General features: G+C 36.7%; 1 protein-coding gene across 2 annotated transcripts in view; it reads left to right on the top strand.

The window, feature by feature from the left end:
• Positions 1 to 18,041, top strand: part of NBAS (NBAS subunit of NRZ tethering complex) — a 269,220-nt gene that overhangs the window by 74,303 nt on the left and 176,876 nt on the right. For both annotated transcript variants that reach the window (XM_019751941.2, XM_074331709.1), the window contains exons 20-21: positions 2,852 to 2,956; positions 3,324 to 3,460. In XM_019751941.2, the coding sequence (XP_019607500.2) occupies positions 2,852 to 2,956; positions 3,324 to 3,460 (242 nt within the window). The remainder of the gene's footprint in view (positions 1 to 2,851; positions 2,957 to 3,323; positions 3,461 to 18,041) is intronic.

The raw sequence follows: 18,041 nt of genomic DNA, 5'->3' as shown, positions 1-18,041 counted from the left end.
AATTCTGATGCCTGGAAGCAAACCCAAAAGCATTTGATTCCCCACCTCCTAATATAACAGAAATGTTTTCCGACAGAATGTTAGTGACAAAAGAGGGCGATCTCTGTGGTTATTAGAAACCATAGCTATGAGTATATCGTTTCACCCAAACAGGTTTCAAAAACTTCCTACTAGTTTTATCTATAGGTATCTATGTTGGCTGGGCGTATTTTTGAAAGCATATCCTTTTATCATGTCTGAGTTCTGATATTTTGAGAATACGTAAAAGCACGGTGTGAACTGCAGAAGTCAGTACAGACATAGTTGATCATTTTTTACTCTTAGCCTTAGTTTTACTGATGAGATCTTATAAAGAAAAGTTTCATAAAATGTTCAGTATGGGACTACGCAGTTAATTTTCTTTCATTATTTTTTAGTTATTGAATTGCTATTTCCTATTTGACAGTAGTAAGTACATTTACTACACAGTAATAGTGACATTTTAAGTATCTGTTGAGCCCACTTTTTAAGGGAATTAAGCTTTTGAAAAGTAAATGAAATTGATGAATTTGGCTATAAAAACTTACAAATGAAGATGTATCGCTATAATGGCTGAACAGTAGATAGTGGTAGAGATAGGCGTTGCATTTTAATCATGGGACATGGCTTATTTTATTCTGTGACAAATGAGATAAAAATGGATTCATTTAAATTTTACATAAGTGCCTACTATATGCCAGATGTTATGCCAGTGCTGGAGGTAGAGAGATGACAAAGGAACAGTCCTTGTGGAGTCCTCGTTATAGAGGCAATAAGTGATAATTAAGACATGAAGAATTGATGAGGGAGCGTAATGGAGAAAACCATTGCATTGTTCCTGGGGATGCCCGAGAAGACTCTACATAGGAAGGAACAGGAGTGCTATTTCCAATCCTTAAAAAAAGGAAGGCAGATTTAGGGGGCTGAATGGAAACTCCATAAAGGTGGGTGTCTTGTGTTGTTTGCTGTAGTATCCCCAGGGCTCAGAATGATAGCTGGTTTGTTGAGGAGCTCGGTAAATATTTGTTGAAGGAACCAATAGGTAAGAGACTATCTGAAGAAATACCAACACATTTGTTGTCAGCCAGTGTCGTCTGTACTTAATCCAGGTCGTTTCCCAACAATCCTGAGGCAGGTACTATTGTCCTCTTGGTTTTAGGGATATGGAAACAGAGGCTTAGGGGACGTGAGTGATTTGTCTAAATAAATGGGAAGCAAGAATTCATAGCTAGGTCTCTCTAATTTAGTAGCCAGTGTTGGTAATCAGGCGCTTATGAAGAAAGGCCTAGAAGCATGAAAGGAGAGGTGTGCCCTTGACAAAAGGAGCCGGTCAGGATGACTGGACTGGACAAGCTGGGGAGGGGATAGAATAAAGGTAGAAGAGAGGGTTAGAATGAATTGTGACCATATTTTGAGAGGTCTTTCATGCTGTGGAAGTTGAATTAAATTGCATTTTTTTTTTTTTTTTGTCAAAGGTTGACTGAGCTTAGGGAAGAATGGAAGCGGGAAGTGGGGACTGGCTGTGGGCAGCACTTTCAAGTTGTTTGTGGAGGGCAGCAGAGAAGATGGTAGTAGCAAGAGCGGCATAAAAGATTAAGGGTTGTTATTTTACTGGAACGAAGAGGCATTATTTGTATGCCAATGGGGATGAACCAGTAGAGGGTAAAGAAGAATTTATTGAACAGAAGAAAGAGGAGGTGGAGAGGCACTACATTGTTTTTCCACTCCTACTTCTCTGTCTGCTCTTCCTTCTACTTTTCAGAACCAGCTTCCCTTTTTCCTGCTCATCTTTTAAATGATGCTATTCCTCACTCTCCTTTTATTTCATCCCACTTAACTTCCCTTGGAACCATGTTCACTTCTGTATTAAGAACTCTGCATCATATGCCTCACTCATGTCTTACTCGAGAACTCACCTGTGCATCCACCTGCCTACTGGGTAGGGTAGCTCCTTTCAGATGTGTTGTAGGTCCAAACTCAGCACGTTTGCAAGTGAACTAACTGCTCACTCTCCATCCTCCCTCTCCTGCCTCCTCTAAATGTCCTCATTCTTCCCTCTTTCCTATCGCAGTAAATTAGTTCAGTTAATAATATTAGTTACTGATGTGAAAGGCTGTATGCTGGGTATCTGGGGCTCAGCATTAAATGTGACAGACGTGAGCCCTGAGTCATACATACATCGCAGTAGGGAGGCCTCACTTGCAGTTGCCCTGGTTAACCCTTCTTTGTCCTTTCTGCTTGGGTTTCAGCTGTTTCTGAGAAGCCTGCCCTGCCTAAACTCCCGGAACTTGTTTTAGCTCCCCTCCTCGCTTTCCCTTTGCTCTTTCCTACTGAATTTTAAGCTACTTGGAGAGCAGGGTCCATATACTGTTCATTGTATCACCGTGGCCTGCCCCAGTGCTCCTAGCATATAGTGGACACTCAATCAATATTTGTTGCACAGGTGAATGGTTCATTCTACATTTCATAAAGATCATTCGAGCAGCAGTCAGGTCATTGCAGAGTTCTCATACAGGTGTGTCAGGTGCTCATAATGGGCAGCCAGGTATAAGTTGTTTATTTGTTTTCACCAGGTGGTGTTTTCGTTGTCCTACTGTAATTACATTTTTATTGCCTGTCTTACTTACTTCTTGATTTAAAAAAAAAAGGATCAGCATCTATAAACATAGCCATTTTCAAAATAAAGGGAAGAATGTAAATGTAGTACTTTAGTTAACAGTTGATAGTTTAGTTATTTCAGGCCTTATTTAGGTAGGCAGAATTGTACAGGTTTTTAATATTTTCTTGTCATCGATATTTAAAGCCTTTTCGTTAAATCGTTGTTTCCCTTCAGGAAATCCTAGGAGTGTCTCATGCATCTGAACAGAGATATGATGCTGAATTCTTTAAGAAGTTCAGAAATCAGAATATTGTTCTCTCAGCAAGAAATTATGCTCGGGTAATTTTTTTTCGTAAATCAAGCAATTATGGTTATTAACAATTTCTAAATCTTTGAGCCATGCTGTTACTGTTATAGCATACATATACCATTGAATTTCCTTTTTGTTGTAGTATTAATACATGTACAGAAAATGGGATCTTATTTACAAAAAATTTATTCATCCTGAGTTTTAAAAATAATTTATTTTTATAGCATGAGATTAAGAAACATGATACAGATTAGTAAGACTCAGGAATATTTCAAAATATTTCCCATCAGAAGTGCATAAAAAGATCCGCTACAAGTTTTTGAATACAAAGTCATACAAAATCACTCCTTTATTCCTCAAGTTCATATTGGAAATGCACCCTTGCCTTTTGTGTAGGAAAGTAACGTACAAGCCCTGCAGATCCTGTTCACTTACCACGGACCAGACCTGCTTCCTCATCGCCTCGCGATTCTCTCCAACTTCCCGGAGACCACCTCTCCACATGAATATTCTGTTTTGCTGCCTGAAGCTTGGTATGTGACTTTTTTAACTGAATTTTTCCTTCTTTCTAAATTAAAACAGTTTTTTGTTTCATGCTGAACAACTTAAATTGAAAAATAATTTTAATGTAATCTGTTTAGACATTTTTTTCTGATTATAAAATTATTTCTGACTGATTTTTAAGTAATCCTGAAACCAAAGTTTGTTTAGCATAAACAGGATCACCCTAACTTAATGGGCATGAACTTTCCTTTTTTTGAAAGCCTCCTGATTTCACTGCTGTGTACTCAATATGTACTGTTTTCTGGCTAAGAACAGGGTTTTAGGATAGCAATATTTGTTTGAATTAGTTATATCTTTTAGAAATTGAGGTGTAGTTCTGACAATATTAGGTAGTAGGTCCAGGGGATCCGTGATGTCTGAATTCTCCTCTCAACAACTCTGTCTCCCTATGAAACTTCAGAGGCACAAAGACAAGTGGGAAGTCAAAGTACCACTTTGCTAGTCATTAGGCTAATGATTCTTATCTCAGTTCAAGGCTGTTTGGTAATTGTGTTGTAACGTGTGACAGTCGCTAAGCCAACTGCATCCATTAATTCCCAGTTTTACCACCTGGTGGGCTTCTGTAGGCCAGAAAATGTATTTATTTGCCTCGGTGCATAGCTCAGAGATGGATAGGCCATCAGCTCAGGCCTGAGGGAGGCGGGGAGGGCGGAGCATACCTTGCTGGTCAGTTACATGGAGGCAGAAGGCGAGAGTATCTGCTTGTGAGACTGTTTAGGTGCAGTGAACTAGCCCACTAGTGTCTGTGGCCCAGTCATCAGTTGCATGGTTTATCCTTTCTGAATCTGTGTTTACTCATCTTTAAAGTGAATTGACAATCCCTGTCTTACTATTCATAGTGCATATTTTTAGTAACAGATGAACTGATATATACGAAATCTGTAAACTAAAGCACTGGAAGAGATTGTGACATCTGATTGAAATCATTGTCACAACCTTTAGCTACTGGAAATGTACAATGAAGGGACATTGTTGGAACTGGGGATTATTTGACGTTTTCATTTCTTTCCCACCACCTCAATCTAGTGTCGTAGTTGTAGGCTTAGATGTTGATGACATGACCAACATTTATAGAGTAATTGCTGTGTATTTGGCACGTACTTATATCTGGTCCCAAACGCTTTGGTATTCCGCTATTCCAGAACGCTGAGATTCGCAATCTTATTAGTATGTTAAACTCTATATAAGGGCAGCCAGGATTTGAACCTACATTTATTTATAGTTGTAGGTCAGTAGGCTCTAAAAATATAAGTTATAAACAAGTTCCTTATTTACACTACTTTTAGTAGGAAAAAAGTAAGTTTTATTACGATAAAAGTGAACAAAAAGTTGGGGATGCCCTTTTCATTAAAAAAAAGATTGTTTTATATCTGAGTAGTGATATGTAAGTGTATTTTATAAATATGTATTTATAAATATTTCAGCATATAATTGTTTTTCTACCTCTTTGCAAAATAGATTTAATCTGAATGGCAATGACTTTTTCTACTGTAAATTGTGAATATAAAGGGCTACTGTCTCTTAAAATTTATTTTAAAGGTAATTTTTCCTTAGATTTGAGTGCATTTATTCTTATTGTCTTCTTGATGACTGTTCAGGTGAACATTTGATTTTAACCTGAAATTTCAGAATTGCTTCACAGAATAGTTATGCAATGCCCAGTGCTATGTTATCTTTGAATGCCCTATGGTTTGTTTATGGGGCCCTCCATCAACTCATTTAAATTGTGATAACTACTTTAGGTATACCATATTCCAGCAGAAGATAATCAGCAGATAAAGTTACTTTGAATCTTTGTTTTGGGGTATGTTGCTTAGACAAACTTTGAAAAGACTGATTTCTTATGGGTCCTTAAATTATATTCATTTATAACACATTGAGAAAATACAGATTTTTTGTTGTTGTTGTTGTTCTTGTTCTTTGTTTCTCAAAGTCTATTACATTGAGTAGACATTTGCTCTAGTTAGAAAGGGTGAGAAAGAACAATAGGTTTTAATAGTAATGTCTCTATCGCCTTATAATTTTATGTGACTGCAAAGCAAAACCACAGTTATGTTTCAGGCCTAGCCTCTTCTGTGAGGTCTTCTGTAAGTTATTCCTTTCCCTTTCTTCTCATAATTCTTTGTTCATTCCTGTAATCTACCACTTTTTATATTATGTTATATTCCATCATTTTTATGTTCGCCTTTCTCCCTTTTGCTCCCTTCTTTAACAAACACCAGCTTTAAACCCAAAACTAACTCTTAAAGGCGGAGATCATCTCTTCCTTACCTTTGGATCCCCAGGGTATAGAGTGGAGTCGGTTCTCTGAAAATGGTTGCTAACTAGGTAAGTTACGTCCATCTTGTGCCCATTTAAAAGGGGGATTAAAGGATGTCCTGAAGGGAGTACAGCGAGTGTGCTTTCACCTGTCAGCATGGGAGGTGCCCCAGGTCAGTGTGTCACCAACGTGCCAATGGCCTGAAAGATTCAGTTGCTATTTTAGCCCAATATTAAAGCCTGCGCTCTTTTGCCCTATTCACAGTTTTACTCTAATGGACGTATAGGTCAATAAGATGCAGTTACAAAAACTCTTTTGTGTGGAAATGTGTTCTTTGAACATTTGGTATTCATTTTCAAGTCACTTGGAACCATTAGGCCAGGCGAACGCCAAGTGTCTGATTTGCTGACGCGTGCATGCTTCCTCTGCTTACCCACTCACCATCTGCGGGGCACCGTCCTGTGCCTGGCATGAGGGTAGGGATTTCGAAATGAATAAAATGCAGTTGCTCTTCATCAGAAGTATGTTTTATGAAGTAACAAGAATTCCTGCTCACAGCATCATGCTTTCAAACTGAGGAAGAAATAAGAGTTGGAAGGATTCTAAATAAATCTGCAGCGTTTTCTGCTTTCTCTTTTTTCTCCTCAGTTGCAATGCTTGAAAAACTGGTAGAATGATCTTGACACTTCCTCACTTACTTCCTTGAAGGGCTGTAGAGCTTTCTGTGTGTGTGCCTTGCTCTGCTGTGAGAGTATGTATCCATCACACAGCGGCAGAGCCTGTGTTTCATCCTGCTTTGCCTTCCCTTCAGCCCCCGACTTGTATTTTGCAAGTTATAATCACTTCTTAATAATCTGTTGAATTGATTTGAAACAAGTCACTAAACTTGAGCTGTATGACTCCCAAATGCAGGTGGCTGTGTAACTGTACAGTCTTCAGCTGGCTGTTGGGACAGTTGCTCACAGTCCCCTGCTCTCTCTGCCGCTGTCACATAGGCCTCTTACTGTCCCTTGAACATGCCGTGCCTTTTCCCGCCTAGGGCTTTTGAGGTTAGTTTGCCCCTGCCTGGTGTGCCAGTCTCCCAGATCTCCACGTGATTCGGCCTCTTACTTGGTTCCGAGTCTCTACTCAAAGGCTACTTCCTCAAAAAGGCCTTCGTACCTTGCTTGGTCAGACAGCCTCCACCTCCTTCTCACTCTCTTGCCCTTAGCCCAGTTTCCTGCTCTTCACAGCAACTGCACCTCACATGTGATATGCTTATTATTTGTCCTCTCCACTTAATCTGATGTTCTGTGGCCATTCTATTTAGAATTTCAGCCTCACTTTAGATCCTTATTTCCTGCTTTATTTTCTCCCTAGCATTTATCACTACCCACCGTAGTTTGGGTTTTACTTAATTATCTTATTTATTTTCTGTTTGCCCTTCTAAAATGTCAGCTCCACTAGGACAAGGATTTCTGTCATTTGTTCCCTTCCTTACCCACTGCACTTAGAATAGTGCCTGGCACGTTGTTGGCACTCAGTCAATACTTGCTGGATGAATGAAGAAATGAATGAATGAATATAAATCCCACAAGGGTAAGGAGTTTGTGTCTTGCCCCCTAATGAGCCTCAGTGCCTGGAAGAGTGTTTGGTACAAAGCAGTAACTCAGTAAGTTGTCCAGGATGAACGAGCATACAGGGAAGCGTAGGTGGGGCTTTACTTTTCAGAGTTCGAGCTGTGTAATATTTTGGAAAGCAATCGTAAGTTATGTCAGAAGGACCGTTTAACTACCACGTTGTGAGATCCCATTGCCAGAATTTTTGCGTTGGCCAATTTTGATTCAAGCAAATGTTAGGATATGCTTGCTGGGAAACTTGGATGGTACGTGCTACTTTGTGTTTTATATTGTCACTCAGAAACCATCCTGTGTATTTGACATTGATGAAATGTGACTGAGTTTTGTGAAATTTTGAAATTACATTTTCTGTCAGAGATGATACATCTTTTTATTAACTGCTTATCCCTAGTTTGTCATTGCTATAAAACATTTGCACTTTATATTCTAGTTGACACTTTTTAGGGAGAAAAGTGACATTTTTTACCTTTATTAGTTTGCACAATTTGTGGTAATAGAAATTTTTCATAAAGAAAAATAAATATTTTTTTTGGACTTTTGGTATTTTGATGTTTATAGCACGTTTTATTTATTGATTTTTATTCATTTACAGTTGACATTCAATATTATATTAGTTTCAGGTGTGATACAGTACGTTTTAGAAGATTGTTTAGATTTTTCACTTACGACTCTTTTCCCATTGTAAAACCTTTCCAGAATGATGACAGCAATCTAGTTTAAATGTTGTGTTTTAAACAGTTGTCTGTGTAGAGAGTTACAACACAGGGGCCAGAGCACTGATACTAGAACCGGGGTGCCTGGATTCATGAGCTGGGGTAAGTTTCCTAACTGCACCTCAGGATTCTCGCCTGGAAAGTGGTGATGATACCACTTATTTCATAGTGTCGTGAGAGCGGTTAATATGTTCATGTATGTGAAACACCGTGAACAGTGCTTGGCACCATGGAAGTGCTGCTTACGTGCTAGCAGTTATTAGTGTGGCATCCCATGCTGAGGCCTTGGTCCCGGATACTTATACATGTCATATGTTTATTGTTTTATACTTTTTATTGCTGTAATTCTAAGGTTACAGAAAACATGCAGCGATAATACAGAGACTTCCTGTGTACCCTTCATCTAGCTTACCCTTCTTATCTTACATAATCATAGCACATTTGTCAAAACTAAGAAATTACTGCTGGAATAGTCAATTCTGCATATAAAGTGACACATGTGTTCCTAAAAGTCACTGCGCTATGCAAAACTGTGCAGGAAAACCACAGGGTTTATGGGGAAAATGGGGTTAAGCCCAGCATTCAAAAACTCTGTGCAGTGGAACAAAGTTATAAACCTCATAAAAATCATCCCAAAAGTTCTCTTTGTGTTACATGGTTCAGAAACACATAAATACTAACATAGGGTACTTTATCTTGGAAAAGACCTGAAAAAGACTTTGCTTGTGGAAGTCGGTTGGCAGAGTTGCAGCTTATGTGTTATTGGGAAGTGGAGGCAGCGGGTGATTAGAAATCTGAGGGAAATTGTCATACCAGATGTGGGTGGGAGTGGCTCCTAACACTCCAGCAACTGAGGTCACTGGTACATGTTTGGGTTGTGTGTCCATGTGCACTTAACGTGACGTGGCGCGGCGCAGCTGAATGCAGTTTTCTGTGTTCACCTAATGTTTATTGTGGGTGAAATTGTGCATTAGCAAACACACAATTTGTGTTACAGTCAAGTTGTTCCCTAGTATATCAATTCATTGGAACAATCTGTATTTTCAAAACATTATAGCAGAACTGATTGTACCATACTAGTAACTAAACTACATATGTATTTGGATTTACCCAGCTTCTCCCCTAACATCCTTTTTCTGTTTCAGTATCTGATGCAGGGTACAACATTGCGTGTAGACTTTATTATTTTTTATTATTTTTTATTTTTTTTTAATACATGGAGATGAACTCTGTTTAATATCAGTCAGTCAGTAAATTCTTTGACACATGCATTTACTACATAGTGAAAATTGATACTCATATTTATGTTCCTGGATTATGTCCTGAATCAACAAGGAAAGATTGAGTTACATTTAGTATATTTTGAGATATTGCAATATTTAAATTTTTTTATTGTGTAAGTGGTGATACCCGGGAAATAGTATATCCACTATGCTGTACACCTGAAACTAATATTGAATGTCAGCTATAATGAAAAACTTATATATATGCGTATATATATATATATACATATACATATACATATACATATATATATACACATATACATATACATATATACATATATATATGTATATATATGTAGTCACAGGTTGTAAAGTAAAGCATAGGGAATATAGTCAATACTATTGTAATAGCTATGTACGGTGTCAGATGGCTAGTAGATTTCTTGGGGTTATCACTTTATGAGGGGTGTAAATGTCTAATCACTGTGTTTTCTTGTACACCTGAAACTAATAATAAAAAACAATGCTTTTCTTTATATTTTTAAAGAAAAAATAATAAACTATCCAGAACACCTCATTTTTTTCATCATACTAGCAAAGCTGTTACTATAGTAACTTGGTAGTTTCTTTGCTTGTGACTATCTAAGCTTAGATTATTTGATGATTGGAAGTTTGACTATGAAAAGTGTGCTGTAACAAGTGTGCCTATGTGAGCCATGGAAGGATGTGTTAGATACTCCCATTTTCTTGTCTGAATTTGTGATTGGATGAATTATTTGCTGACTTCTGATGAATCATTCTATACCTTTAGTTCCACAATAATTTATGTGGCACATTGTTAAAGATTAAAAAATGACCGAGTGAAGAATTTTAAATCCGGTTGTTTAGATCATATAAGGTGTGAACCTGATTTATGTCATTTGTACCTTGTCCCACATTCAGAAACTGCTGTTGTCCTGGAGACTAATTGTGAAATACACTTAAGAAACTTCACTGTATTAACCGTTTTCAGTGTATAGGTTAGTAGTGTTTAGTACATTCACATTGTTGTGCAGCCAATTCTAAGAACCCTCTTTATCTTCGGAAACAAACCCTATGTCCATTAAACAATAACTTCCCATTTCTTCTTCACCCAGCCCCTGACGACCACCATTCTACTTTTTGTCTCTATGAATTTGACTATACAGTAGTTGTCTTTTTGTGACTGGCTTATTTCACTTAACATAATGTCCTCAAGGCATGATACACTTTTAGTGAAATTCATATTACGATTAAATAAGATTTAGAGTGGCTTGCCATCTGTGGGTCGTGTTCCTATTTTTGTTGCAAAAGTATTTCTTAAAGTAAAGGATGCCGGTAAATTAAGATGGGAGGTTACGTCACCATTATTGCTTGACTTCTTATGGAGAATGTCTTATTTTCATCTTTTGATAAGTAGGATATCCAAACTGAAGGGAACTTCTGATATCTGTTCTGATGCCTTGTTTTTTAAATCTTGGATTTGGGTAAATATGTCATAAAAGCAAAACATTAATATGCATTTTATTAAAATTCCCAGTAGGATAAATTTAATTTAAGGGAAATTGATTTACTTTATAACTTACATCACTACTAAAGAATTTATCTTTAAAAAGATCAGATGACATTATTCTTGTTCTTCACAACTGAAGGTAGATAGGAGTTTACTTTTTACTACACTTTCACTTTCAAATTAGTCATGTTTTGATCTTTTATATTAGTTTGTGGGGGTTTTTTTTGAGATGAGTACATGTGAAACTGATTTAAAAATTAAAACATTTCTAAATGCTTTGTTCATTTTTATTGAAAGAACACTTTAAAGATGGTGACTGAGTCATAGAAAATTTTGTTATTTTAACAAAAATCTAGGGAATACTTATGTGCCATATAAATGACTGCATTGCATTACATGAAACAGGTAGATACAAATATGTATCAGAAATGGTCCTGTCCACAGATAAATTAGAATCTAGAAGGAAGATCAGATAGGTTAGGTATAGATAGAGCTGCCATAAAATCAAAATATGTGTCATAGAGGAGTGTAGATAAGTTTAGAGGTGACTTTCTGTTCCACAGGAAGTAAATCAGTAAGAGCAAGGTTTGAGCTAGGCCTGGAAGGTTGAGTGTGTTTCTGATGTTTGGAAGTTTGAATCGGTAAGAGTCATCTGAGTAAGTACTTAATGTGAAGTTATTCTACCTACTCGGTTTTCACCTGTATCATGTTGTTTAGTCATGGGGAACAAACGATGTTCCCAATTAATTTGTTAGTTGAAAATGAATTAGTACAGAGGATTTCCGGTAAACAGCATGAATTTCATTTTATGTTTTTATGTAGCCTAGTCCTGTTCATAGAGGTTTATTTTTTCTTCCCTGAGATTTTTGAAATGCAGTTTTTATTGGGCATTCTATTTCCACCAAATTTGGTTGTTGCAATGAAATATCACCTAAACGGTAGCCTTGATCATGAAATATTATGGAAAGATTGGAGCATTGCATTCACTTTTTTGATTCCCACAGGAAACACGAAAATGTTTCTCTTCCCTTTAAAATGGAAAAGTTGATTAGTTACCTAATCAAAATTCAATTCCCATATGAGCAGTTTATTTCTGAACTCCTCTGAGCAAAGAACAATACATTGGTTTGTATTTTAGGCTTGAAATAAGTATTTGGCTTCACGGTGACTGCTGATAGAGAGGAGTACAGAGACTGCTTTACAGAATGGGATCTGTTGGCAGCTTCTGAATGCAAGAATAATCTGGTGTTTGGACCAGGAAGGAAAGGCCTTCTAGGCCCCCTCTACTGTCTGGGCGCAGGGTCAGGGCTGGCAGTGGGGGAGTTGGCTGGTGTGTCTCCTGGCACTGGGGGCATGCTGGGCCTTGACACAATTACTTCTTCCCTGTCTGTTTATTTAAAGCAACACAGTGGATTTAGGGCAATTTCTTTGATTAAGAATGTAGAAACAAATATAACTTCAGAGTAATTTTTGTGGGTTTTGGAAAGTATGTTGATACTGATATTTGTTATGTTTGGTAGTCTGAAAAGTACTACAGAGATGAAGGTGTACTAATTCATTTCCTCTTTTATTCAACAAACATTTTATGATTGAGTATGAAACATTTAAAAAAATTTACAAACAGATTTTATGTTTCACATATAATTCTCATAGCATGTTTATGAGCTAAGCAGAAAAAGGAATATTATCCTGCTTTCAGAGCAAACAATTTGAGAGGCATTACTGATATATGTTCTGAAATAAGGAATTATTTAAAATATAATTTTAATTACATTATCATTTTAGTGTGTATGTAACAGTTGTCAATGTTTTATGTGGCTTAATACTGTTTAAAGTTTCTGATTTTTATCTGAAATTGAGAAATGTTTGAGGGGTACTTTTTAAAAAAAATATTTTGTTCCCCTAAAAAAATCTGTTTTAGATTCAGCATTACCTAGTGATACCATGTGGTACTCTTCGTGGAGATGAGATTTTTCTTTCATTATTCATTTTCTTCCAAATTTTTATTTTAGGTTGGTGCAAAAGTGATTGCAATTTAAAAGATTAAAAATAATTTCAAAAACCGCATTACTTTTGCGCCAACCCAATACCTTGACCAATAATTTCAGAACATGTGATTCTTAAGAAGATTATAACATCTTATCAATGGTTGAATTACCTCAGGGAAATAGTCCCTATAATTCTTTTGATGACAGAATGTCTTTTCCAGTCAAGATTTCATTAATATGTAAATACTGGTCTGTAACAGCAGTGGATCTCTTTATCACACTATATTTAATTAACATGTAAATAACCCCTTGAGACACTTTTCCCAATTTCTGATGTGGACAAGCCTGTTTAAATAATTGTATTTGTAATAAGTAAATTTCTATTAAGAATCAAATTCATATTTTAATTTTATTTATTTATTTAATTTATTTTTTAAGGAGGGTGCAGCTCACAGTGGCCCATGCAGGGATCAAACCGGCATCCTTGGTGTTATTAGCACCACATTCTAACCAACTGAGCTAACTGCCACCCCAAATTCATATTTTTTAGACAAAGCATATGCATTTTTTTAAACAAATATTTTGACCTCAATGAGTACTCATTGTTTAATCCTGAAAGTGTAGACACTATATATAATAACTGGGGGGGAATCCATGACATATGTAAATGTTGGGGTCATACAACATGGTATTGACCTATATTTAGTGTGGAGAAGTGACAGTGGGAAGAACAAAGTTTTAGTCAAAAACATGGACATACGCATATGTCTTGGACACCTGTGAGCTGTGTTACTTTTGGGAAATTAGATAGCTTCTCTGAGTTTCAGTTTCTTTGTGAAGTGGGGAATTATAGAGGTATTGTGACAATAGAGTAAGAGCTACCAGATGTATGTTGCCTAGCCCAGTTCCTAGCATATAATTGGTATTCAGAAAACAGCAATGGTGGTTCAGTATACAGGTGATAGGTGGTGCTGATAGGAGAAAACGGTTGGAACAGTAGCAGTTATAGGTACATGTTGGTAGGAATGTCATAGATACTTTTTAGTTTCAAGTGCATTAAGTAGTTTTGCAAAAGACAGATGAATAAACAAAATGCAAAATTACACAGTAGGGATGTATCTCCCTGAAGACACCAGTGCTTTGATTTGTCACCAGGGGCAGCCCTTCTTTCTTTGTGTCTGGTGCCTGAGATTTTATGTTATTTGTTGTTCAGATGAAGTCTTATATCTTGATTAAATCTTCTCTTTCTAATTCTTAAGAGTTTAAGTTGTTTGTTTTTGAGAGCTCCGATTTAAAAAAAAAATTTAATTCAATTTTATTTTGTATTTATTTTTTTATTAGTTACAGGTGTACAAACAATGTAATAGTTAGACATTTATCATTTATACCCCTCACACAGTGATAACGCCCTCCCCCATCCACTACCTCTCTGACATCGCACACAGCCATTACATTTCCACTGTCTCTATTCCTAATGCTGAACTCCACTTCTTGTAAATATATATATATATATACACACACATACATATATATGTAAATAAAATTTTAGTTGACATTCATTATTGTTCAGCTTCAGTTGTACAGTGCAGTGATCAGGCATCTACATCATCCCTGAGGTGGTCTCCCTAATAAGACAAGTATCCATCAGATACCCTACCAAATCTTTACAACATTATTGATTACATTTCCCAAATTGACTTTTGTATCCCCGTGGCCATCTTGTGGTTACCGATTGTGCTTAATAATCTCCTCACCTTCCCCCTTATCCCTACCCCCCATCTAGCAACCCTTAGTTTTTCCTCTATGTTTCTGAGACTGTTTCTGATTAGTTCGTTCATTTATTCTTTTTAGATTCCACATATAAGTGAGATCACATGGTATTTGTCTTTCTCTGTCTGACTTATTTCACTTAGCATAACGTTTTCTAGGTCCATCCATGTTGTTGCAAATGGTAAGATTTCATTCTTCTTTATGGCTGCGTAATACTCCGTTGTATAAATGTACCAGTTTCTTAATCCATTCGTCTACCGATGGGCATTTTGGTTGTTTCCATATCTTGGCTATTGTGTATAGTGGAAAGCTCCGATTTTTTAAGTTAGGAGAATGCCAGTGGATCTGTTGCTACTGATCATTAAATCATTTATTCATTCAGTAAGTAGATGGTAATTTTTGAGCCCATGTAGTAGTTTACTTTACCTGTAATTTGTGATTGTAATATATAATTTATGGGGTATTTGAGGATTAAATGCATGAATGCAATAAATTTAGTTACATTTATTTATTTATTACTGCTGTGCATATAACACTACTAGGGGTTGCGATGGATGCAAAGGAGTATTTACTGGAAAGGAATATACACTTTTTGTGGGGAGGCAAATTATTTACTAGCAACTTAAGAAAATAATAGATAAGAACTCCAGAAAGCATAGGAAAAATATACCATCTATATATTACTATAAGGTTAAATAGTAAATGGCAGATGAATTGCCCAGTTAAAAGTCGTGAGGATTTAGAACAGGAAGAAAGTAGTCTGGCTTGCAGTGGTCACAGCAATCTGTGAGAAGCGGTGATTTGAGTTACAGAAGGTGGTATTCAGATAGGTAGGCTATCAGGTCTGAGACTACTGACTCTGGAACCAGACTGTCTGGGTTCAATTCCCAGCTGTAGCTGCAGCTTTTTGGTTGTGTGACTTGGGACAAGTTACTAAACATTCCTGTACCTTTGTTTCCTCTACGGTAAAATGGGAAATATTGGTTATCTCTCAGGACTGCTGGCTGTGTGTGTGTGTAAAATGTATATGTGTATTATATATGAGGGGTGCCCCAAAAATGTATACACATGACTTGTATTCATCTTTTGTCATTGGTATGTATTATTACAATTTTAATACCGTTTTTTCCTTTCTTAAAATATGTGTACATTTTTTGGCACCCTCTGTGTCTATTATGCATAAATTGCTTGGAATTTTATATTTGTGCTCTATGTAAGTGTCAGCCATAGACTGGCCACAGTTGGATAGCTCTACAGTAGTGTGTGAAATGCTCATTCCACTTAGGCCTAGAAGTAGGACTGCGCAGGGATTGTGACAAGGAGGCCGTCAGTCTTCCTGTGGCTTGGGTCTGCATAGGCAGTATTTGTGCTGTTTTATGCGGTGATCTGAGTAAAAAGGAGATAAAAAATATTCTTCCTTTCCTCTCTAAACCTTTTGTTCGAATTCCATGAGCACTACCTTACATAGTGTCAGGGCTTATAATGCCGATACAGTTTATGGCCATTTGGTACATTTCATTAGTTTTGTAGTTGATAAATTCAGATGTCAAGTACTTTTATCTTTGTCCTGGAAGCTTTTTCTGGTTTAATTAATAGACCAAAGGAAGTTTGTCAGGTTCTGGTTGTCTTTAAGTAATATGAAATAAGGGCCTCGGTTATTAATCTGTCTACTGGTTCTGTGTCAGTCTCAGTAACAGAGAACAGGAGTCTAATTGACTGGATTTCTCTCACATTACTTCTTTTGGTCATTGCGGGCACGTAGCTGTGGGCCTCCCCAGTGTCAGGAAAGTCCTCACCAATCCTTAGCTGACTGTGAGCTCAGATCTTTCAGCACCAGTATATTTAATATGTGTTCTTGCTCTCTGAATGGAATACTGGCAACCCTGAGTCTATAGCTTAGTTAATTACCATGTACAAAACTTGTAATTCACCAATTTTAAGTTGAGCCCCTATTTTCCATAAGTAAAATATTGTAAATATAAAAATCATCACAAAAAATTTAAAAAAATGCTCTTTTAAATATTTGTTATGTATATAACATCAAAGGCTGAATATAGAAGTTATTACATAAATATTTTGATTGGGGAATTTTTTTTATGTTGTTCATTTTTAGCTTATTACCGTGTTTCTCCGAAAATAAGACCTAGCCGGACAATCAGCTCTAATGCATCTTTTGGAGCAAAAATTAATATAAGACCCGATGTTATATTATATTATAGTAAAATAAGACCAGGTCTTGTATTAATTTTTACTCCAAAAGACGCATTAGAGCTGATTGTCCGGCTAGGTCTTATTTTCAGAGAAACACAATATTGTTAAAGTATAGGCCATTGAAATTTTGTTCGAGGATGCCTTTTTTCCCCTTGTAACTTTTCTTGTAGCAAGCATAGCTTTTCTTTTTGTTCTGACTACTTAAAGTGTCTCTTCTTCAAAATTGGGATTGTCTATCCAAGGGGCAAATGACAGTGCTGGTGATGTGGTGGGACGGAGGGGGGGGGCGATTTGCATATCATTGATGTCTCCATTCATCTGTTGCCCCTTGTTTTGTTTACATTGAACACCTTTGTGAAGAGCAGCCTTTCTCAGTTATTTAACTTTTCTGAAAAATTCAGTGGTTCTCCATTGTAGTTTGTGGCTGTCTCTTAAATTTTCATGATTTTACAAACTTGTTCTCCTCAGAAATAATCAAATCATCCTTTGCTCATGGTTAAAAATTTATTTTCAAACGTGGTTTTAAGCATTTGGGAGAGAGAGTATGCCTTGTGGAAATTGTTATTTATTTCAAGCTCATAAATCAGCTCATCACATTTTCTTATTACTGTTTATTGCATTGGCCAGGTGCCATATACTTAGGATGGTGTCAGCGGAGTTTATTGCAGTTGTTAAGTATTTCTAAATATACTCATTGATGCTATTATTAATATAGTGCTACTATTTATCATAAAGGAGACTTTGAAATGTCAACCAGTCACGTGTTTCTTGAATTCCACTACCCATGACAGACCTTGCTGGTGTTGGTAACGATGCTTTGTATGATGGTTTAACATTTAACGATATACCAGGCTTTGCATGTACTAATTCATTTGATCCTGCCCAAATCCAAACGAGGTTACAGTTACTATTATCCCTGTTTTACCAATAAAGAAATTGAGACACAGGCACTTCTCAAAGTTACAGGGCAATGCAGGATGGAGTCATAGTTCTAAGAGAGGTTAGACTTCTAAGAGCATGTTCTTAATTATGATGGGTTAGAATTCAAGAAAATATTTGCTCATCTCTTCAGTTTGGGCAGGTAATATTACAGTTTGTATTAAGTAGATGGAGCAGCTGGGTCCCAGAAATTAAGCTAGTGGTGGGGGAAGGAGAATCTAAGGCCTAGACTCGTGGTGTTTTCACTCTTGCCTCTTTTACACACTGCTAACATCCGAGAATACTGGTTTCAG

This window comes from Rhinolophus sinicus, linkage group LG05 (genome assembly GCF_036562045.2).
Source record: "Rhinolophus sinicus isolate RSC01 linkage group LG05, ASM3656204v1, whole genome shotgun sequence".
NCBI classification, from domain to species: Eukaryota; Metazoa; Chordata; class Mammalia; order Chiroptera; family Rhinolophidae; genus Rhinolophus; species Rhinolophus sinicus.
This window is presented reverse-complemented; position numbering and strand designations above follow the sequence as displayed.